At 38.1% G+C, this 23,363-nt stretch overlaps 2 protein-coding genes across 3 annotated transcripts; both read right to left on the bottom strand.

The window, feature by feature from the left end:
- On the bottom strand, positions 1-8,950 carry LOC134853369 (leukotriene A-4 hydrolase-like). 2 transcript variants are annotated; one of them, XM_063869350.1, is made up of 5 exons: positions 8,570-8,950; positions 8,102-8,281; positions 2,756-2,900; positions 1,465-2,460; positions 1-715 (listed from the first exon to the last, which is right to left on the bottom strand). In XM_063869350.1, the coding sequence occupies exons 1-5, from the start codon at positions 8,901-8,903 to the stop codon at positions 490-492; spliced, it is 1,881 nt and encodes a 626-aa protein (XP_063725420.1). In that variant the 5' UTR covers positions 8,904-8,950; the 3' UTR covers positions 1-489. The 2 variants fall into 2 exon arrangements, with proteins under 2 accessions (XP_063725420.1, XP_063725419.1); XM_063869349.1 differs by lacking the exons at positions 8,102-8,281; positions 8,570-8,950 and adding exons at positions 3,629-3,808; positions 4,096-4,760.
- Positions 8,951-13,072: 4,122 nt separating this feature from the next.
- On the bottom strand, positions 13,073-14,346 carry LOC134853040 (corepressor interacting with RBPJ 1-like). The gene has a single exon (XM_063868967.1). It carries the CDS (start codon positions 14,322-14,324, stop codon positions 13,458-13,460), a length of 867 nt encoding a protein of 288 aa, XP_063725037.1. The 5' UTR covers positions 14,325-14,346; the 3' UTR covers positions 13,073-13,457.
- Between the last annotated feature and the right edge of the window lie 9,017 nt (positions 14,347-23,363).

Genomic DNA, 23,363 nt, shown 5'->3' with positions numbered 1-23,363 from the left:
TTTGTTTCCAAAAATTATTAGTTGGGCAAGTTTGTATAAATTTATGCTACACAACACTTAACTCCAATTAAACAACATTCGGCTCAATGATGGAATGTAATTTATTTGCAACCGAAATTCAACAAACTTCCAATATTAGATTTTATTGTCAATAAAATTATTAAATTGTTCGGTTGAAGTCATTTTTTCGCCCCAGTTGTTTGACATCAGATTACTCGAAGCGATTTTTGAATAAAAACACGTAGTTTATTAGCAAAGCTTGGTAAAAATTAATGCAAATAGCCCCAGGAAAATGCAGGGGGTAAAATTATGGAAGTACAAAAAACGATCTGGATTAATACAGCACCATTAAAATCATATAGCAATTTTAGCAAAAAAAATTCCAATTACAAAATATGTCTATTTACTTGAAGTAATGATAACACGACGAATCAGTTCAGAAATCAAGATCAATTCTCAGTTGAAGACAGTTGTTAGCTCATACTTATTTCAGGCCTGCTCACTTTTCAGTTTTAGGTCAATCGCAACCCTATTAGCGGAAATAGGGTTCATGTACTGTTGCATACTCAGGAAAGTGTCGATCGCCCTCTGTCGAGAACTCTCGTTTTCATAGAGCGACACGTACACAGGTCGGAGGAACTTCATTCGCCCGCATGTTTTCACCAGTTCTAGTGCCGGTTCGATGGAGGAATCGATCCCACTTTTGAGGCCCATTCTAAAACATAGGAGGTTACCAGAAAAGCATATGGTTGTGTTATTTCAACAGAAAGTTCCGATCACAGATGCAATTTTAGAAATGATAAGTTTGAACCAAGCTAAATTTAGCGAAATATAGAGACATCGATTGCAACGGTTTGAATTTAATTAGCTCTTCAAAATACCAAATATCTCTTCATAAAGCAACTCAAAAAATGAAGATTTCAAATTATTAAGAACTTCTATGCTATGAATAGAAACCATTTTCCAGTAATTTAGTTGAAACGGTTGCACTTAAGAGACCTGCTTAAATTTCGTGAAAAGTTTATCAATTGCGCATGATTTGTGCGGCAAAATTTTACCGAAAAAAAATATCTGAGAAATTTCGTAGCAACTTCTCATTTTCGCTACATGTAAACTTCATTATAAGTAGTCTGCCGCACACCTACTTCGAGCATTACCTTTTCTTTCAATTTTACAGCTGAACCACTTCAGATACAAATGGTAATTTATACTAAGCTATCGACAGACACGCCTTCACTTCGTTAGATCAATTTTAAATGTGCAAAAAAAGGAATTCCGATACTTTCATCAAAAAATTTTCCGGAAACCCTCGAAAAAAAAAAACGTAAAACTTGATAACCGGTATAACTGAAGCGCAACAGCGATTCTGAATTTATATTTTAACGAACTAGTTTTTCTCAAAAGAAAAATTCTCTTGGAACCACTAACTTAAATGCTGTTTGTTAAACATGCACATTAGAATACCTTATCCAAGGGGTCCGCAGTTCAATGTTATTCGTGTCTCTCAGTTCAAATTGTCCGGTCAATTTTTCAAACTTCTCCTCCGGCCAAATCAATTCATGTTCTCTCAAAGAGCCCAAAATTGCAATTTTCAAGTCCTGACTCCACGTTTTCAGGTCTGGATACTCGGCAACGATTCTATCGTAATCTTCAGCAGTGGAGGCTTCTGTCCATTTTTGAACGACTTCTTTGCATTTATCAGTCAACGGATTATCCAAATCAATTGTAACAACACTTCTTCCAGGACTTGTAAAAATCTGTTCCCAGGGTTGTGCTTTTAAGACATCAGCTTTAGCTGGAAAATACTTTATAAGATGCTCCAGCCACGCTTTGGTCCTGATTGGTGTATCTTTGAAAGTCTCCACGTAGTTTTTGATATACGGCGCAAAAGCTTCAGGTCCGCCTACTAAACTTTCAACATAGGTTAGCAACATGCATCCTTTTTCATAAGGCACTGCTGAGAAAGCATCTTCTGGATCGCGATTGGTCAAATTTGGAACCAATGCTGTCAATTCTGGTTTCTGCAACCTTTCAAACTCTTCGAGACTATCGTTCAGGTGTTTTTGCTCCTTGTTCAACAGAAACTTGCGATATGATTCATCTTTTTCCATCACCGCTTTTATTTTATCCTCAATGAATCTGGTCCAGCCTTCGTTCAGCCAGAAATGCTCCCATGAGACGGTTGTAACCAGATTGCCAGTCCACGAATGAGTAATTTCATGCGCCAAAACAGACACCATAGATCTATCTCCTGCCAGTAAAGTAGGCGACAAAAAGGTCATATTAGGATTCTCCATTCCTCCAAAAGGAAATGTCATAGGCAGCACCAGGAAATCATATCTCGTCCACTGATATGGCCCGCAAATACTTTCCGCAATTTGCAGGATACTTTCGACATCGGCAAATTCATAAGCACATTTATCGAGAATTTCCGATTCAGTCCATACAGCGCATCGATGCCTGCAAAACGAAAGGAATTTTCTAAAACTGGAACTCTCAAGAATACTCGCCTCTAAAAAGCTTCTTAAAAGTTACTTAAATTTAGTCTATTGATCGATTATCCATAGATAGATAACAACCGAAGTTACTTTTGACACTTATTGTAGCGTTAAGGCATTGTCATCGGATATACTTGAATCACGCCACAAAAAACCCTACCATAAGGCTTCTATTTTATTAACAATTATCTATAGTAAATGACAGTACATGACAGTATCCTTTTTCTGTTTACTGTATTAGAAATATGACCACTCACCCGAAATCATGCTTGACTAAATTTCCAACAGCAATGGCAAAGAGATATGCAGGAATAGGTTGCTTCTGGGAGAACTTGTAGCACATTTTTTCTCCAGTCGCAGTTCCTTCTCCGTCGATGATGGCCGACATCACCACTGCCAGCCCTGCGAAACAGCTTCTTGTTCAACTTTTTCACTTAAGAAGTTCCAAATGCAAGACATCACTCACCAAAGAGCTGGAAAATTGTTAAACAAAAAGGGAAAACAACTTAGCTTCGAATTTTTGAACCATTCGATACAAAACTTTTCAAATTATTAGAAACTTTTTAGGACCCTTACTCTTTGAACTGCATGTTTATATCTGGTAAAAATTCATCAAAACTAATTCTAATTGACCAACAATGGGGCCAAGAATTATACCACTATTGGATGAAAGAGACGTTCCTTAGAACGACAGTAAAATTTACCATTCTTCATAGGTTATATCGTAAAGTCACGCATTTAGCCATAATTACATGTAAAAATAACTCTGAAAATAGAAACTTTGAAATATGAGGGGAAAGTGGAAAAAGCTAATGCCGGCTACAAATACAGTTTTGACCAAAAAAAACAAATTTCAAATCCACACTGTTAAGCATTGTGAAAAAGCATGATTGAAATATTCTTATTTCCGCTTGCTTTGTTGACCCTTCTTAATGAAGTCTTTTGAAATCTGAACCAGTAAGTAATTGATTTTGTGTCAAGTTTTAAAATAATTACTTACTGGTTCAGATTTAAAAAGACTTCATTAAGAAGGGTCAACAAAGCAAGCGGAAATAAGATTATTTCAACCATGTTTTTGCCCAATGCTTAACTGTGTGGATTTGAAATTTGGAGATCAAACTTAATCTAACCTTTCTCCACAGTGACATTTGCGGTGTATGGGAACTTGACTCCCGGTGTGTCCTGACAGGGAAAGAGCGATCGACAGAATCTAGACTGACACTGAGTGTATAAATAGGGCTTCTCTTTCCCACTCGTTTCCTCCTTCTCCATCCACTGCAGAGCAGTTACGTCAGCTGTCGTCTCAGAGACTAAATACAGGCAATGTATTAGAACCCTTTTCGTGATTGCATTTAAGGGTGAGAAATTTTGAAACCTTTCCAACATGCATGTATTACAGCTTATAATATAAGTGGGTCCAATCAACGTTACAAAGTATTGAGGTACAGAAAATGATATCCGAATGCAACTTATTGTCCGAACAGGTGAATTAAATTATAACGCTTACTGTCATTCAATGGCATTTGAAAAAAATGAAGGTTGCCTATTGAAATCCCAAAGCGATAGTTACTAAATGATACATTATCTAATACATCACCTATTTTCACAAGCAACTCTTGGTCCACTTTAAGAGGTCCGACTTTACTTAGATCGATGCACAGTGCTTGACCCACACTCGTTTCAGCTTGAAGCTCGAAAGCAGCCTCAACATACTCGTCGGAAGATTCTGGCACTTTTATGTGGACGGTTCTGGTATTCAACTTTTCCGTGTCAAGGAGCAATTTTGGTTCAACTTGTTTCACAGTAAACTTGGTTTCAGTAGATATTTTCAAGATTTTAGAATCAAAACATACTTCAATATCCAAATGGAGACTTCGAATATTAAAAGCAGAGTAGTTTGAAAATGTGTTCGGGTCAAGTTTGTCATCCATGGTTAAAATTATTCGAAGTTAAAATCTGAAACAAACTAAGAGTTTTAGCCGCATTCCAAATTATGACTCAGATTCAGTAAAATGGTATTGAACATTTTTGTAGCGTAGACGTTTCAGGCTCATTAATTTTCGCAAAAAATATGATAAAGACTAACCAAAAATTAATCTATTTATAAACAAACTGATTTCTGAGATAACTAGTAAAGCTAGAACTACCGTAACTTGATCTCGAAGTATTGATATTTAATCGGTATTGAGAGAAGTACAATTTAAATCGTCACATGGACCTCGCTGCTACAATCCCAAGACTACGAAGGGAAAAAACATTAATAATAAAATTATCAGAAAAAAAATAATAAACATATCGAAGATACTTAATAAATCACATGAAATTCAATGCTAAAAAGACAATTAAGTCTCAAATAAGATCCTGTAAATTCATTCATCCCTTTCAGCAAAGATTAGGATTGCATCAAAAAACTTGGTCTGCATTTTTCTGCGTTTCAGACCAATTTATCGCAAGAGGACAATAATCCACTTCCGTATTATGAAATCACGCTATATATGAATTAAGTTAATTTAACAGTATTATAGCTTTTATTGGCAAATTCGTAAGGACTTTGAATTCTGCTAGGGAAATTACTAGGACCAACTGACTTGCCTCAATTTAATTTGGAATGATTATTTGAGCACTTCAATTAAGTCTGGTTTACGCGGTGAGCATCATAGTAAGTGGGAAAAGCAGTGCATAATGCCAACAATTAAAGCTCAAAACTTTACGAAAAATGATATTTAATATTTTAATGCGATATTTTCAGAAAGGTATGTCCCTCGAAATCTTGCGATACACGAACCGTATAAAACTGCGTTTGTAAAATTGGTTACGAAATAACAACAAAGCAACTGAAAGAACTAGAAAAAAATTATCCAGAGTTTTATCGATCATGAAACAAAACAGGCCTAAACTTTCAAGACTAAAAAGGAAAACGAACGAAAAAACACCAAGTTTAAAACCTAAATACGAATAGAACAGACATTTAAAATGCAGATATGCTCAAAATGTGTGTTACTTGACGGAATCACAGGATTGGAGATGAGTTTGATATTTGAGTCATCCAATGAAGTCATCCATCCAGTGAACAACGTTATTGACGGGAAAGTCTGGTGCCCAGTTGCAACACCCTTGCTAATCGCAAGGATAAAAATCACAATTTGAAACCACGTTTGCGGACATCCACGTTTTTTTTGCGCCATTTTCGGTTTCATAATTGGATAACACATTTTCCTTTTTCCACAAAGTAATTTGAATTGAACTTACAACGAGAAAGTCAAACTGAGAAAAGTCACATTTGATCACTTGATCAAATTTTAGGACTTTCTTAAAAACGACAATAAATCTACCTCAAGTTCCTTTGCTAAGTTCCTTTTACTACATTCCTTTAAACTTAAATAATTAAAAGTCTCGCATCCATCTAGCTAACAAAAAGTAACCCGAAAGAGAAATAAAGTCACACAAAACCTTTTCGATACTTTTTTTGTAATATCTTTTGGGAATCCAAATCCTGAGATTTTTCAAAATGAAAATCGACTTGCCTTCGAGAGCGTGCGTTGATGTACAAATTCGGGCGGTAAAAAAGACCAACCTAGGCCATAACTTTTACTAACGAATCGAAAACCGGACTAAGTAAAACAGCAATTGAAACTGTAGTTCTTCGTTGAGCTGGCTGATTCCAAACTCTGGACTTCCTCAATCGCTGTTCAACACTTAAATTACACAGGATTATCATAAAACGTTCCAAACAGCGCATTTTCGAAAACAAATTTTTCATGTCCGAAACTTTAACAAAAACATTTGTTGAAGTCTTGCTCCAAACAGCGCATTTTTGACAGAGTCGAAGCTGAGCTTAGCACCACTTACGATGCAACACAATCATAAAATAGCATGTCGAACAAAAATGAAAATTTTCGAAAAAATAAACTAGATGAACCAAAAGTAGTGTTCTTTTTACTAAAATATAGGATAACAGTAAAATTTTTAAGAATTTAGAAAATTCCTTAAAATTTAACCTTTCTCCTTATAAAAAAAATCAGGAGTAACCGCTTCTGCAAGAAAAATTCGCGCAACCGTTTCTCTCTATCCAAATTTTCATCTCAGATATGATAGGTAGTTTTTAAGAAAAATCGATAAATTTCTAAAAAACCGTCAAATTTCAAAAACTTAACTTTCCGAAATCCATAGCTTTTTCTGCTTAAAGCAGGTCGTGACAAATAAAAAACAGATTATTCCAAAAAATTGGGTTTCGATTGAACACTTAACCCGAGAATTGCACGGTAATTTTCGAGTACAGTAAAAAAAGGTAAGCTTTCAACAGCCTGTTCCGTCGATTAAACCTATCATATCAGATTCATCAGGATAGTTATCGAGAAAAGTCCAAAATACGGTCAAATAAGAAAAATGTTATTTTCGAGAATCATAGCTTTTTGTTTTAAAAAAAATGGGCGTAGAAGTTTATGCAGAAGGTATTCGCCTAATTTGTAATTTCAATTGAACCCAAAAAAAAAGTTTTGGCCGGGTAGTTCTCGAAAGTTTCACCCACGACACGGTCAAAAAAAATCAAAGTTTCAACTTTTCCGAGTGCCATAAAAAGCTAAAGCAAAAAAAAGACCAGTGGAGTACACAGGCACATAAAACGGTAGGCGGTCGTTCTACAGATAACTTTTGTGAAAATCGGTAGAAAGGTTTTTGAAAAATATACTAATTTTTTTTGCAAAAAAATAAAAAACTCTCCAAAGAGTCTCAAAAAAGTAAAAGAAAAACCAAATCCCATAAACTTTCGGAATACCTCTTTTATCAAACAGGAATTCTAGGAAACATGCCAAGAAAGACATTTGAAATTCAAATTAGCAACTGAAAAAAATGTACGATGCGGAAACAAGGCCGACAATCTTTGAGCAGACACCAGTTGAGCCACAAAAAAACTGATTTAAAATTTGTTTTTAATTTCAAGTCCTCCTTGAAACTACCCTGAAGTAGCTAGTACCCACCCAGAAATTAAACTTGATTTTTCATGAAATTGAGCGATTCAGCTATGACTCAAATGTAATTCAACATGAGTGATTCAACTCATTTTGTTAAACTAGTTGTTAACCCGAAAAAAAGTCTACATTCCGATTTGATAACGCTTGCTAATCGCAAGCGTTAAAACAAATTTTTTATGTCCTAAACATAATTAAAACGCTTTCTTAAAGTTTCATTTTGGGACAATGAACGCGCAATATATTTCGCGCTATTAACGCGCAATATATTTCGCGCTATTAACGCGTAAGCGGAGAGTTAATCCGTCTTAGAAATCGCTCCAAATTGGTTGAAAGAAGCTTATTTGCCATAATTGATTTCTTACAAGGAGCGAAATCTATTCTTGTGTACTTAATATGGCGTGTAGGGGAATGATTTTCATTGAAAAAAAATCAAATTTTAAAAAAAAATTCATTTTTTTTTCAATTAATTTTTTTTAATGTTATTACTGCTCCATAAACATTAAAAGGCGGTCGGAACATTCAGGGCTTCGCCCTTATACGAGCAGTCTTGTTGACATTTCTTAATGAAGTATTTTGAAATCTGTACCAGTAAGTACTTATTTTTAAACTTGATACAATCAAATTTAATCTAACCTTTCTCCACAGTGACATTTGCAGTGTATGGGAACTTGACTCCCGGTGTGTCCTGACAGGGAAAGAGCGATCGACAGAATCTAGACTGACACTGAGTGTACAAATAGGGCTTCTCTTTCCCACTCGTTTCCTCCTTCTCCATCCACTGTAGAGCAGTTACGTCAGCTGTCGTCTCAGAGACTAAATACAGGCAATGTATTAGAACCCTTTTCGTAATTGCATTTAAGGGTGAGAAATTTTGAAACCTTTCCAACATGCATGTATTACAGCTTATAATATAAGTGGGTCCAATCAACGTTACAAAGTATTGAGGTACAGAAAATGATATCCGAATGCAACTTATTGTCCGAACAGGTGAATTAAAATTATAACGCTTACTGTCATTCAATGGCATTTGAAAAAAATGAAGGTTGCCTATTGAAATCCCAAAGCGATAGTTACTAAATGATACATTATCTAATACATCACCTATTTTCACAAGCAACTCTTGGTCCAGTTTAAGAGGTCCGACTTTACTTAGATCGATGCACAGTGCTTGACCCACACTCGTTTCAGCTTGAAGCTCGAAAGCAGCCTCAACATACTCGTCGGAAGATTCTGGCACTTTTATGTGGACGGTTCTGGTATTCAACTTTTCCGTGTCAAGGAGCAATTTTGGTTCAACTTGTTTCACAGTAAACTTGGTTTCAGTAGATATTTTCAAGATTTTAGAATCAAAACATACTTCAATATCCAAATGGAGACTTCGAATATTAAAAGCAGAGTAGTTTGAAAATGTGTTCGGGTCAAGTTTGTCATCCATGGTTAAAATTATTCGAAGTTAAAATCTGAAACAAACTAAGAGTTTTAGCCGCATTCCAAATTATGACTCAGATTCAGTAAAATGGTATTGAACATTTTTGTAGCGTAGACGTTTCAGGCTCATTAATTTTCGCAAAAAATATGATAAAGACTAACCAAAAATTAATCTATTTATAAACAAACTGATTTCTGAGATAACTAGTAAAGCTAGAACTACCGTAACTTGATCTCGAAGTATTGATATTTAATCGGTATTGAGAGAAGTACAATTTAAATCGTCACATGGACCTCGCTGCTACAATCCCAAGACTACGAAGGGAAAAAACATTAATAATAAAATTATCAGAAAAAAAATAATAAACATATCGAAGATACTTAATAAATCACATGAAATTCAATGCTAAAAAGACAATTAAGTCTCAAATAAGATCCTGTAAATTCATTCATCCCTTTCAGCAAAGATTAGGATTGCATCAAAAAACTTGGTCTGCATTTTTCTGCGTTTCAGACCAATTTATCGCAAGAGGACAATAATCCACTTCCGTATTATGAAATCACGCTATATTTGAATTAAGTTAATTTAACAGTATTATAGCTTTTATTGGCAAATTCGTAAGGACTTTGAATTCTGCTAGGGAAATTACTAGGACCAACTGACTTGCCTCAATTTAATTTGGAATGATTATTTGAGCACTTCAATTAAGTCTGGTTTACGCGGTGAGCATCATAGTAAGTGGGAAAAGCAGTGCATAATGCCAACAATTAAAGCTCAAAACTTTACGAAAAATGATATTTAATATTTTAATGCGATATTTTCAGAAAGGTATGTCCCTCGAAATCTTGCGATACACGAACCGTATAAAACTGCGTTTGTAAAATTGGTTACGAAATAACAACAAAGCAACTGAAAGAACTAGAAAAAAATTATCCAGAGTTTTATCGATCATGAAACAAAACAGGCCTAAACTTTCAAGACTAAAAAGGAAAACGAACGAAAAAACACCAAGTTTAAAACCTAAATTCGAATAGAACAGACATTTAAAATGCAGATATGCTCAAAATGTGTGTTACTTGACGGAATCACAGGATTGGAGATGAGTTTGATATTTGAGTCATCCAATGAAGTCATCCATCCAGTGAACAACGTTATTGACGGGAAAGTCTGGTGCCCAGTTGCAACACCCTTGCTAATCGCAAGGATAAAAATCACAATTTGAAACCACGTTTGCGGACATCCACGTTTTTTTTGCGCCATTTTCGGTTTCATAATTGGATAACACATTTTCCTTTTTCCACAAAGTAATTTGAATTGAACTTACAACGAGAAAGTCAAACTGAGAAAAGTCACATTTGATCACTTGATCAAATTTTAGGACTTTCTTAAAAACGACAATAAATCTACCTCAAGTTCCTTTGCTAAGTTCCTTTTACTACATTCCTTTAAACTTAAATAATTAAAAGTCTCGCATCCATCTAGCTAACAAAAAGTAACCCGAAAGAGAAATAAAGTCACACAAAACCTTTTCGATACTTTTTTTGTAATATCTTTTGGGAATCCAAATCCTGAGATTTTTCAAAATGAAAATCGACTTGCCTTCGAGAGCGTGCGTTGATGTACAAATTCGGGCGGTAAAAAAGACCAACCTAGGCCATAACTTTTACTAACGAATCGAAAACCGGACTAAGTAAAACAGCAATTGAAACTGTAGTTCTTCGTTGAGCTGGCTGATTCCAAACTCTGGACTTCCTCAATCGCTGTTCAACACTTAAATTACACAGGATTATCATAAAACGTTCCAAACAGCGCATTTTCGAAACCAAATTTTTCATGTCCGAAACTTTAACAAAAACATTTGTTGAAGTCTTGCTCCAAACAGCGCATTTTTGACAGAGTCAAAGCTGAGCTTAGCACCACTTACGATGCAACACAATCATAAAATAGCATGTCGAACAAAAATGAAAATTTTCGAAAAAATAAACTAGATGAACCAAAAGTAGTGTTCTTTTTACTAAAATATGTGATAACAGTAAAATTTAACCTTTCTCCTTATAAAAAAAATCAGGAGTAACCGCTTCTGCAAGAAAAATTCGCGCAACCGTTTCTCTCTATCCAAATTTTCATCTCAGATATGATAGGTAGTTTTTAAGAAAAATCGATAAATTTCTAAAAAACCGTCAAATTTCAAAAACTTAACTTTCCGAAATCCATAGCTTTTTCTGCTTAAAGCAGGTCGTGACAAATAAAAAACAGATTATTCCAAAAAATTGGGTTTCGATTGAACACTTAACCCGAGAATTGCACGGTAATTTTCGAGTACAGTAAAAAAAGGTAAGCTTTCAACAGCCTGTTCCGTCGATTAAACCTATCATATCAGATTCATCAGGATAGTTATCGAGAAAAGTCCAAAATACGGTCAAATAAGAAAAATGTTATTTTCGAGAATCATAGCTTTTTGTTTAAAAAAAAATGGGCGTAGAAGTTTATGCAGAAGGTATTCGCCTAATTTGTAATTTCAATTGAACCCAAAAAAAAAGTTTTGGCCGGGTAGTTCTCGAAAGTTTCACACACGACACGGTCAAAAAAAATCAAAGTTTCAACTTTTCCGAGTGCCATAAAAAGCTAAAGCAAAAAAAAGACCAGTGGAGTACACAGGCACATAAAACGGTAGGCGGTCGTTCTACAGATAACTTTTGTGAAAATCGGTAGAAAGGTTTTTGAAAAATAAACTAATTTTTTTTGCAAAAAAATAAAAAACTCTCCAAAGAGTCTCAAAAAAGTAAAAGAAAAACCAAATCCCATAAACTTTCGGAATACCTCTTTTATCAAACAGGAATTCTAGGAAACATGCCAAGAAAGACATTTGAAATTCAAATTAGCAACTGAAAAAAATGTACGAAGCGGAAACAAGGCCGACAATCTTTGAGCAGACACCAGTTGAGCCACAAAAAAACTGATTTAAAATTTGTTTTTAATTTCAAGTCCTCCTTGAAACTACCCTGAAGTAGCTAGTACCCACCCAGAAATTAAACTTGATTTTTCATGAAATTGAGCGATTCAGCTATGACTCAAATGTAATTCAACATGAGTGATTCAACTCATTTTGTTAAACTAGTTGTTAACCCGAAAAAAAGTCTACATTCCGATTTGATAACGCTTGCTAATCGCAAGCGTTAAAACAAATTTTTTATGTCCTAAACATAATTAAAACGCTTTCTTAAAGTTTCGGATGCTATGTATTTTATGAGAAGATGGAAAAAATAACCAGTAATTGAGTTCGTTCACAAAATTGAAATCCGTAATAAATAGCAGCTGCATGTGATTCACTCAAGAACACGCTATAATATGAAGTAAGTAGTTTCTCTAAAAAGTATCTGAAAACTTTTTTGACAACGCTAGCTAATCGCCTCTAAAATTTAAAGAAAAACATCCTGATTCAAGAGAAATATCAATTAAGGTGATCATTATCCTAGCATTCAAAAAAACCCGGAACTTCACCAAGAGTTTAAGCGAAAGTAACCTTAAGTTCATCGTAATATCATTGAACACGGTTCGGGGTGGTGGCTGTTATTAGATATAATCGAAAAGTTCTTGACAAAAGTAGAACTTTTTCAATTTGGAACTGCAAAAGTTCCAGAAATTCCAAAATATTCTGCCAAATGCACTGCAAAAAGTCACCACCGACCCAGCCCCCCACCCTCCTTAACCCGCCCTGACTATTTATACTTAAAACTTTCAGAAACCTATAAGCTTGATTTAGAAAGCTATTGCCATCAAAAAGTCCAAGAACAATAAACAATCAAAAAAGTCCAGGCATTTGACTCGAATGATGATCAATTTGAGGAAAACATGACAAGAAACACATTTACCGCCAATGAATGAGCATTCAGAATCATTTACCGAGCGTCAGCTGAGCCGAAAACAGAGTCTTGTCAGAAAAATTTGAGCTATAAAATTTGTAACTCGAAATTTTTACGCCCATTCTTCCTGAGAACTTGAAAGTTGTTAAGGTCCAATAATAAAGCAAGTTCAACTTTTTACAGAGCTCTAAGAAAAGTTGTTTACGAGAAAAAAAGTCTAGTTCTCCATTACAGGTACATTTGTTCTCGCAAGTGAAATAAGGTCATGGAAGAATTTCTCGAGGCACAACTTTTTTTGCCTCAAAAAATCTATTGCTGTTGAAACTGATATTCAATTCAAAGGGCAGATAATGACGGTGAGAAACTTTTGACTGAAATTTATAAGGAAAGCATAAGATGACAACAAAATAATTGACTGCCTTCTTGTCTTGATTTATTTTAGTCCTCTGGTATGATTATACTGGATTGCTCAAGCTTGATCTGTGTTCTTTCTCTTTTTCTTTCATTTTTTTCTTGGAACGGAATGACTTATTTTAAAATTCGTCGAACGTCGTCGTTAGAAACTTTCAGAAACTTCGTAACATCTGCTACATTAAAGACTAAAGATGCAATTGCACATGTATATGCAAAAATCGGTCCACAAGTTTTTGAATTAAGTCTAACTAATTCAACGAAAAAATCGATATCCTAAATAACATCATTCAGAGCTTGAAGAGTCATGTCTCTGCTTTTTACGATCTCTGATTTTCCCTTCAGATCTACTTCTAGATCGTTGTCTTTTTTCCTTTCTTTTGAGCTTCTCTTCCCTTTTGTGAGATTTCTTCCTCTCAGACTTAGATGACGAAGATTCTGACTTTTTACTTTTTTTGGACTTCTTCTCTTTCTTTTCACTTGATGAACCATCTGACAATCCCAGTTTCTTCAGTAGCTTCAATTTTTGCTTGTTCGATAATTGGGTCAGCATTCTCTTCATTTCTTCCTGCTCTGACTTCTTATCGGCAATAACAAAATTTCGATCAGGTGCCTTTTCGGATGCCGATTGTTTCAGTCTATAACCCTCCTCCGCCATTAACGTCTGCAGTTGAGAAGTATCCAAACCTTTGACTGCCTCAGGTGTCATTTCCAAACTTTTCTGATACATTGGGCACTCTCTGTCAGTATTGATATGACCCCATTGTTTGCATTTCATGCATTTAACGTTGCGTACACAAATACCAAAAGGTTGATCGTTTACCCAGTCTGAATTTTTCACATAGCTCTCACGCGGCGCAACCTTTTGCCATTCAAACTTGAACTCCTGCTCTTTTTCCATTTCTGTTTCATCCTTTTTGGCCCCTGGAGGCGGCTCGTACATAAAATTCAAACCCAGCTTTGCCTTTTCATTTCCCATTAAAACCTTGTTGTTGTAAATCTCTTGCTCTTTTTCGTATTGCTTTCGCATTTCTTCTTCTTTTCGCTTCGATTCATCGTGTCGCTGTTCAGCCATCCATTTTCGTTTCAAATTATCCAAGTTTGTCGGATGGAAATCCTTTTTGGACATATAATTTTCGTAGGATTTTCCCATAACTGAAGCAACAAGGACACAAATATCTGAAATCACACCATCATGTTGCCCCAAAAAACCAAATCAACATAACAGTTAATCAAAAATATCCCAGTACGTGGGTATTAACAAGTATCAAAATGATGAATCAGTCCCATTTGTACCAAAACAAAAAATCAATCGCGTTATCACCAAAAAAAAATTCAATTGGCCAAAGACTACTAAGCCGACTATTTTGAGCTCTTGGTTTAAGGTCGCCGGTGGGCGTGCTACGCGCGCTTCGCCGCGGCGCGGCAATAACTGGCTCTAACTTTTGTATAGAGTCCATCCCTCTGTTGGCAAGCTCGCAACACGTTGGCGCGACTGCGGCGGTCACTATTCTGCTGTTTAGTTTTCTTCTATTTGAATAGCAGAACACTAATGTAATAAACCGTTGGCTCACAATTCGACCAATCAGAAATCGAGTTGAATAATTTCGGTACAAATGGGACCGACTTTTCCTTTTGGTACAAATGAACGTTGGTACAAATGGGAATTCATCATCCCAGTAAATCAAAAGGTCAAAAATTAATATGGCGACCGAAGTTACTACTATGCTCGCTAATCTCCAAAACTGATCCAAATTCGTTAAATTAATAAGAGATATTTTTCGGTAAATAACTCAGGCAAATAGATAAATTTCGGCATTCTCTATCGATCAAAAACATCATATAACATTTTTATCATCTGTCAGTTTTTGGTACAAATCGGCGCAAGCTAGCCACAAGAACCGGTCGGTAATGTCCTTGAGACAAATTGCTCTTTTTGACGGTCAACCTTAATCAAGGCTGAACCGAATTAGAACCAAAAACAGTTAAAATAGGATGTAACCCCCGTTTTTAGTATATTAATACATGGGCAGGTGGGGGACTCGAACCTACGTCAACTGTTAACCTATATAATCGGCGTTATGGTAGCTTAGGCCACTCGGCCAACTGAGCTTATTTTATATGCATCTACACTTGTTTTATTCTACATTTGCATTGCAACATCCTCCCCCCCTGAAGAAGGAAGAACCGGAGCGAGCTTAACGGTCGGCCGCGTGACTTCACGGGTTGCGGTCCTGACAAGGGCGGATCGGGCGCAACCGTCCTGTCCGTAGTTTAGCTTGACGATTCGGGCGAGAGGGTAGTACCCACGCGGACTATCGGGCTCAATCACCCACACGAGATCGCCTGTTTTAAGAGTGAAGTCAGAATGAGTGTGCCACTTGACACGCTTATTCAGCGAGGGAACATATTCTCGAAGCCAACGAGACCAAATCGCGTTAGCATATGACTGCGCTCGCACGTACCTTTTCTTGTGATCGAAGTGCTCCCCGGGTAAAAGCGAAGGAAAGCTTGTGGCATGTTGTCCAAGCAAAAAATGGTTTGGGGTTAACGCTTCTAACTCACGTGAATCGGTACTAACGGGAGTGATTGGCCTCGAATTCAAAGCCTGTTCAACTAAGCAGAGTGTTGTTCCTAACACCTCTTCAGTGACTCGCCTACTGCCTAGGATATCGTACAGCACGCGCTTCACGCTTCGGACGAGGCGTTCCCAGGAGCCGCCATGATGGGGTGCGCCTGGCGGGTTAAATTTCCAAGTAACACCTTTGTGTGCAAAAATGGTCGGAGCCATGCCATTCCAGCTCTTGATGCAGGCAAGTAATTCCTTTTCCGCACCAACGAAGTTCGTGCCATTATCCGACCAGATTGTGCTTGGCGTACCACGGCGCGCAACGAAACGTTCAATGCCCATGACACACGAACTGGTGTCCAGAGATGGTACAATCTCAAGGTGTACAGCCCTGGTGGTGAGGCAAGTAAAAAGGAATCCCCATCTTTTTTCCGTGCTTCTGCGAACCGGAACGTAAAGCGGTCCAAAGTAATCCACACCCGTATGATTGAAGGGTGGTTGCTTATATCCGAGACGTTCGACAGGTAAATCGGACATAATTGGCTGGATGGTGCTTGCTTTGCGCTTACGGCATGTCACACATTGATTTTCGATAGACCGAAGTAGTCGACGCAACCCAAGTATTGCATATTTCATATTTAAAACGGAGCGCATGTAATCTAATCCTTGATGAAAATGCTTATGGTGGAGGCTGCGGGCCAACAAACGAACTAAGGTATGTCGGGCGTCGAGTATTATTGGGTGCTTAGTATCAAACTCGGTATCCACTAAGCGCACAATCCGTCCGGTGGAACGAATGATTCCAGCGGGACCGATAAATGGCGAGTATGTGGCAATTTTACTACTATTCTTAATAGGTTTGCCAGCGGTGAGTGTTTTTAACTCAACGGGAAAGGATTCCATCTGAGCAAGATGAATCAGTTTGCTTTCTGCAATATCAAGTTCAGTAGGGTCGGTGATTCGTAAGTCTTTACCACGAAAATGCTTATGTGAAGGCAACACCCTCAACATAAAAGCGACTACTCGTTTATATCTTGTAAAGGAACTGAACCTTTCCCAATTGAACCCGTGTTCGGGATGTTTGATTGATGTGACATCGGTGACGAAGGAAGATGATGTCTCCAAGCAATTATCAACATCACAAGAAGGACCCTTCAAACGAATTTTATTGATTACACGTTCGTCGGGTATAAACGGCCAATCAGTAGTCCTGAGAATGCTCGGACCAATAACCCAGCTGCTATCCTTGAGGGCTTCCGAAGAAATCCCCCGCGTACCGGTATCAGCTGGATTATCGCCGCTCAGAACATGGTGCCACTCATCAATAGTGGTCGACTCGAGGATTTCGCCGACACGATTAGCGACGAATACAGGTAATTTTTCAGTGGAGTTTAGCCACTGCAAAACTGTTGTACTATCTGTCCACATAAAGACATGATTAATAGAGACGGTAAGGGCGGTCAGTATATCATCTTTTAGTCGTGTGGCGAGCAGAGCAGCTTGAAGCTCTAGCTTCGGTATCGATAGCGCTTTCATGGGCGCAACGCGAGCTTTACCAAAGATGAAGGATATTTGAGTTTTATGCGAGCTCGCGAGTCGCGCACGCAAAAATCCAACAGCACAGAAAACGTCCTGCGAGCTATCACCGAACATGTGGAGCTCAATTTGATCAACAGGCTCTGTGAAGTAACAACGGGGAATAGTCAATAGCCCTAAGAGAGGGAGACCGGAGTGCCACTCGAGAAACTTATCTCTTAAGTCTTCTGGCAATTCGTCGTCCCAACTTTGACCACTGATTTTCCAAATATCTTTCAGTAAAAGACGGGCCCTAACTGTGTATGGAGCTACTAACCCAACAGGGTCAAACACAGAAGAGACGAAACTCAAGACGGTTCGTTGAGTTATTGCTTTATCGAGAGGACGATCCACGCCTCTGCTAACAACCAATGTGTCTTTCACATGGTCCCACTTAAGACCTAAGACGTGTGATGATTGTTCGGCACCGTTACATATTTCCTTGATGGGTGAAGATGAGGTTTCGGATTCCTCGGGGTTCATTGCTGAAGTGATTTCATCAGCATTACTGACAAATTTAGTCAAATTAAATCCTCCCAATTTTAGTAAGGAAACCAAATCGCGACTAGTTTTAATTGCTTGGGTAACGTTCTCGAACGAATCCAAGTAATCGTCCATGTAAAATTTTTCATTTACGACTGAGGCGGCCTCAGGGTATGTGGACATATTATCAGTTGCTGTTTTTCGCAACGCGAAATTGGCGCACGCAGGCGAATCCCGTGCGCCGAATATATGGCGAGTGTACTGATGAACTACCACATCGGAAGTGGTATCCTCCCGCCACAAAAAACGGAGCGAAATTTGATCGCGGGCAAGGACTCCTACCTGGAGGAACATACCCTCTATATCCGCGGAGACGGCGTACTTGTGTTGACGGAATCGCAAAAGCACGAAAATTAAATTTTGGAGTAGGTCAGGACCCACCAATAAGGACTTATTTAAGGATGTGCCGTGAAACTTAGAAGCCCCATTAAGGACTCGGCGCACCTTACCCGGCTTATTCGGATTTACGACGGGATGGTGCGGAAGATACCACTCGCGATCGGAACGCTTACGTGGATCATGCGGTTCGACGGTAACGACATAGCCTTTCCTAATGTCCTCTCTAATTGTTTCTGCGTATCTTTCGCGCAGCTCAGGGTCTTTACTTAACCTTCTCTCCAATGAATTAAATTGGGCGAGTGACGAGTAATAATTGTTTGGTAGACTGACATTACTATCAATCCAAAGCATAGGCACAATGTATCTTTCACCATTGTGAACGGTTTCAGAATTGAGGATGGATAAAGCATGTTTATCCACGGCGGAACGGGCATCGACTTGTTTGAAAGCACCATACGATTCCAACTCGTACCAGGATTTTATCTGGTCGGTCAGAGAAGAATCTTCAACAACACACTTGAAACACGAAGAAGTAGAATTACCGGACGGCGGCAACGGACCACTTAAGACCCAACCTATCGGTAGGCGAACGGAACACGGTGAGTTTTTATCATCTCCCAAGATGAACTCAATGGGTCTAACGGCGTGGTAGTAGTCTTGTCCGATAATAACTTCAACGTCCTCATAAGTATATTGAATGGGCTTAATAGGTGCTAATTGTGGATATTTATTCTGCAAATCAGCAATATTGATTAATTCGGAACCAATCCGAATACTGTCTTTAACATAGGCACAGAGAGAAAATACGAAATCACTATTATTCGGCTCGGAGGAAACTGTAAACTTGACCCTCTGAGTCTCAACAACGGTGGTCGAATTGAAACCACTAATTGACAAGTTAACGGGCTCCCCTTCTAAGCCGAGACGGTTTACGAGTGACGAAGATACCCAGGAGTGAGTCGATGCACTATCACAAAGAACCAACGTCAGGAGACTGGTTACATCCGAGGATACAACAAGTGTTGCAATTGGCAACAACCCTTTAGAAGATTCAATGTCATGTACATCACTAACAGCGGCATGGGTGGAAGTGTTTGTATTCTCCTTGGATTTGTTTGTTCCAGCCTTATTCGAGACATTTGAATTTTCCTTCCGAGGAAATATTCTTTCGGCTCCATGGAGCAAGACATTATGTGTGCTATCACATTCTGGCTTCGGGCACTTTTTTGCTCTAGAACATTGCCGGAAACTATGATTGCCATTGAGGCAAGCGAAGCAAAGTTTCTGTTCAGCTACGTATTTTGCTCGCTGAGTAGCATTCTTTTCCTTAAAAACAGCACAATTCCACAATGCATGACTACCCTTACACAAAACGCACGGCGGAAACTTAGACTTATCCTGAGCCTTACTAGTTACCTGGCTATTGGCTGCAAAAACTTTGGTTGTTTTTGGTTTAACCGGTTCCTCGTTTTTTGCCTTAGAGTTGAGTAAACGTAATCTTTCATGCCCCTCGGCCTTTTCTTTCAACCAGTTGTTAAAGTCTAAGAGTGTTGGTCGCTGCCAATTATGTCTAACAGTATGCATTGACCAAGCCTCCTTGAGGTTAGGCGGAAGTTTACTAACAGCTTGGTTTAACAGGTTAACACTCTTTAGATCATCGTTGAAAGACAATGATTTGAAAACTGCTACGAGGCCAGATATGGCAGAGGAGAAACTAATGACATTTTCCGAATTGTGCATCTTAAGTGGAGGAAAAGTATTCAGCTTATCAAGATGCGCACCAACAATGGCATGTGGTTGCCCAAACTTCCGTTGCAAGGTGGCCAGTGCATCCTTGTACATAACGCCACTATAACTAATAGTCTTAGGTCTTAAGTGGGACCATGTGAAATCCTTGTACATAACGCCACAAAATCCAACAGCACAGAAAACGTCCTGCGAGCTATCACCGAACATGTGGAGCTCAATTTGATCAACAGGCTCTGTGAAGTAACAACGGGGAATAGTCAATAGCCCTAAGAGAGGGAGACCGGAGTGCCACTCGAGAAACTTATCTCTTATGTCTTCTGGCAATTCGTCGTCCCAACTTTGACCACTGATTTTCCAAATATCTTTCAGTAAAAGACGGGCCCTAACTGTGTATGGAGCTACTAACCCAACAGGGTCAAACACAGAAGAGACGAAACTCAAGACGGTTCGTTGAGTTATTGCTTTATCGAGAGGACGATCCACGCCTCTGCTAACAACCAATGTGTCTTTCACATGGTCCCACTTAAGACCTAAGACGTGTGATGATTGTTCGGCACCGTTACATATTTCCTTGATGGGTGAAGATGAGGTTTCGGATTCCTCGGGGTTCATTGCTGAAGTGATTTCATCAGCATTACTGACAAATTTAGTCAAATTAAATCCTCCCAATTTTAGTAAGGAAACCAAATCGCGACTAGTTTTAATTGCTTGGGTAACGTGGGGCGCCAAAATATGCTCGCTAATCTCCAAAACTGATCCAAATTCGTTACATTAATAAGAGATATTTTTCGGTAAATAACTCAGGCAAATAGATAAATTTCGGCATTCTCTATCGATCAAAAACATCATATAACATTTTTATCATCTGTCAGTTTTTGGTACAAATCGGCGCAAGCTAGCCACAAGAACCGGTCGGTAATGTCCTTGAGACAAATTGCTCTTTTTGACGGTCAACCTTAATCAAGGCTGAACCGAATTAGAACCAAAAACAGTTAAAATAGGATGTAACCCCCGTTTTTAGTATATTAATACATGGGCAGGTGGGGGACTCGAACCTACGTCAACTGTTAACCTATATAATCGGCGTTATGGTAGCTTAGGCCACTCGGCCAACTGAGCTTATTTTATATGCATCTATACTTGTTTTATTCTACATTTGCATTGCAACAACTACACTTGTTCACGTTCCTCATTTTAGCCTTTTTTTCAGAGTAATCAGAAGGTCAAAAGTATCATAGTAACCGAGGTTACAGTCAGGAGTCCCTTCATCACGTATTCCAGTCAAAATCCTTGGAATTTTCTAGATATGGAAGTGATAATGATAAAAGAAGATGACAAGTGTTGAAATCCTTTTCAATCAAAATCTTTTTTAGCCAGTCAAAAAATCTTGAAAATTCAGAAGACAAAAGATGAGACAAAAAAGCTTGCTTTGGACAGCTCAACAATACTGCTGTAAGAGAAGAAAGGATTGTAAAAAGTATCCAGATTACAAAACAGGTTTTGCGGCCACTTGAACTGTAAATCAGAAGGTCTGAACGGTAATGTAACATTCGCCAAAATACTACACAGCGACGGAGCGTAGAATAAGTACCTATTAACGACTGGCAGGCGTCAGTAACCTTAATCCTACTCGTTTTTCATCGTCTCGACCTTGCCAGTTGATTTTCTGGTCTGTTTAGCGCTAACTAAAAAGTTACTATTTTTAGGCCATCAGTCAAACGACTTTTGATCAGCTTTCGTTTCCATGCGAACACAACCACATAGCTGAGTCTCGGATCCTCAGACTACGTGATTGCTATTAAAAACACGGCTCGAATACCCTATTTTAATATGTTTTTGGCAGGCATTTCGGGACCCGACATTTTTCAAACCCGAAACCCGATTACCCGATAAGCTAAAACCCGAACCCGAACCCGACGGTTTCTTCAAACCCGAACCCGAACCCGACATTCATTTCAAACCCGAAACCCGAAAAAGATCTCAAAACCCGATTACCCGACCCGATACCCGACATGCCCGATTTTCAGGTAGATTAAATGGTATGAACGTTGACGCAATAAATTTGATGCGTTTTTAGAGTGTAACTTTCTCTTACAGTGAACAATAAAAATAGCTGTAAAAACAATATTTATGCAATAAATGTGTATTAAAATGGGAATGTATATAGAAAACAAAAAAGTTCAACGGAAATAAAAAGCTGTATTATTATGAAATGGGAACGTACAAGTACGTATTAAACGCATTCCTCGGTGAGTTTCAAGAACACGTTGCGTGTAAAATTCTCCGTCTTAAGTCGCGATTGAATATCCTTCTTCAAGTACTTTGCATAACTGAACGCTCTCTCAATGTCAGAATTTGTTGCGGGAATTTGTCTCAATGTTCTTCGCATTTGTTCCTCTTTTGGTCCAACTGCCCTTTCAAGTTGTAAGAAGTCTTTGAAAGAAGTTGGCGTTGCATAAGTATGCTCGGTCTGTTGCAAGTTTTCAATATTGTCATCAATTTCTTTCGCCAACCGCTTGTATAATTTACCGCGTTTGTTAAACGCCTGGACAACTGCGTTTTTGGAACCACACCATTTGTCAAGTAGTTGTAACATGTCATCACGGACCATCTCCAAACCACTTTCACGTTCGACAAATGTTCGCACATATTCAACGGTCTTGAGATAGAAGTCAAAGTCCTTCGGTATTTCTTTCTTTTGCAGCTCTAGTGTTACTTCGTAAAATGGTTTCAACACCTTAACTAAACAGTCTAAATGTTGCCAATCAAAACGTCGTTCGTGGTAAAACTTTTCCACTGACCCGCGAAGTTTGAGAAAACGTTCTAGCATCAAATAAGTGGAGTTCCATCGTGTTTCGTTGTCAAGGACAACATCTAGTTCTGATTTCTGGAACTGTTTTTGCATAAACATGAAGGTTGCATTATTGTTGGGTGTGCGGATGTCTTTTACAGCTTGTCGTATTTCATTCACAAAATTGGAAAAATCAAACGGTTCGATGCTACGGGTACTCAATGTGTCAAAGTCTTCATCGGCCTCGTCGGTGTCGTTCTCGTTGTTGCTATCTTCATTCTGAATCACTATCTTTTGTATATTTTTTCATCTCCTTTGCGCCACATGAAAAATCGTAATTAATTAATCCAAGAAAAATGCTCTTGCCTTTTTGATACACATAGACACCAATAAATTTTTCGTGATGATTGTTCGTCCATTTGTCTAGAGCCAAGACTAACTTCTCTTTCCCCTCTAGTAATTTCTTAATGAGATCTATGCGCTCGAAGTATTTGGCATTAAGTGTCCGATTGAGATCATCATAAGTTGGTACAGCTAGGCCAGACTTTTGAAACAGTTTCTTGAAGCGAGGGGAACTGCTAACTTTTGTTACTGACACATTGTCAAGATATACGAATTGGGAATGG

Source organism: Symsagittifera roscoffensis, chromosome 8 (assembly GCF_963678635.1).
Source record: "Symsagittifera roscoffensis chromosome 8, txSymRosc1.1, whole genome shotgun sequence".
NCBI lineage: Eukaryota > Metazoa > Xenacoelomorpha > Acoela > Convolutidae > Symsagittifera > Symsagittifera roscoffensis.
Note: the sequence above shows the minus strand (reverse complement) of the source record. Positions and strands in the feature narration are given on the sequence as shown.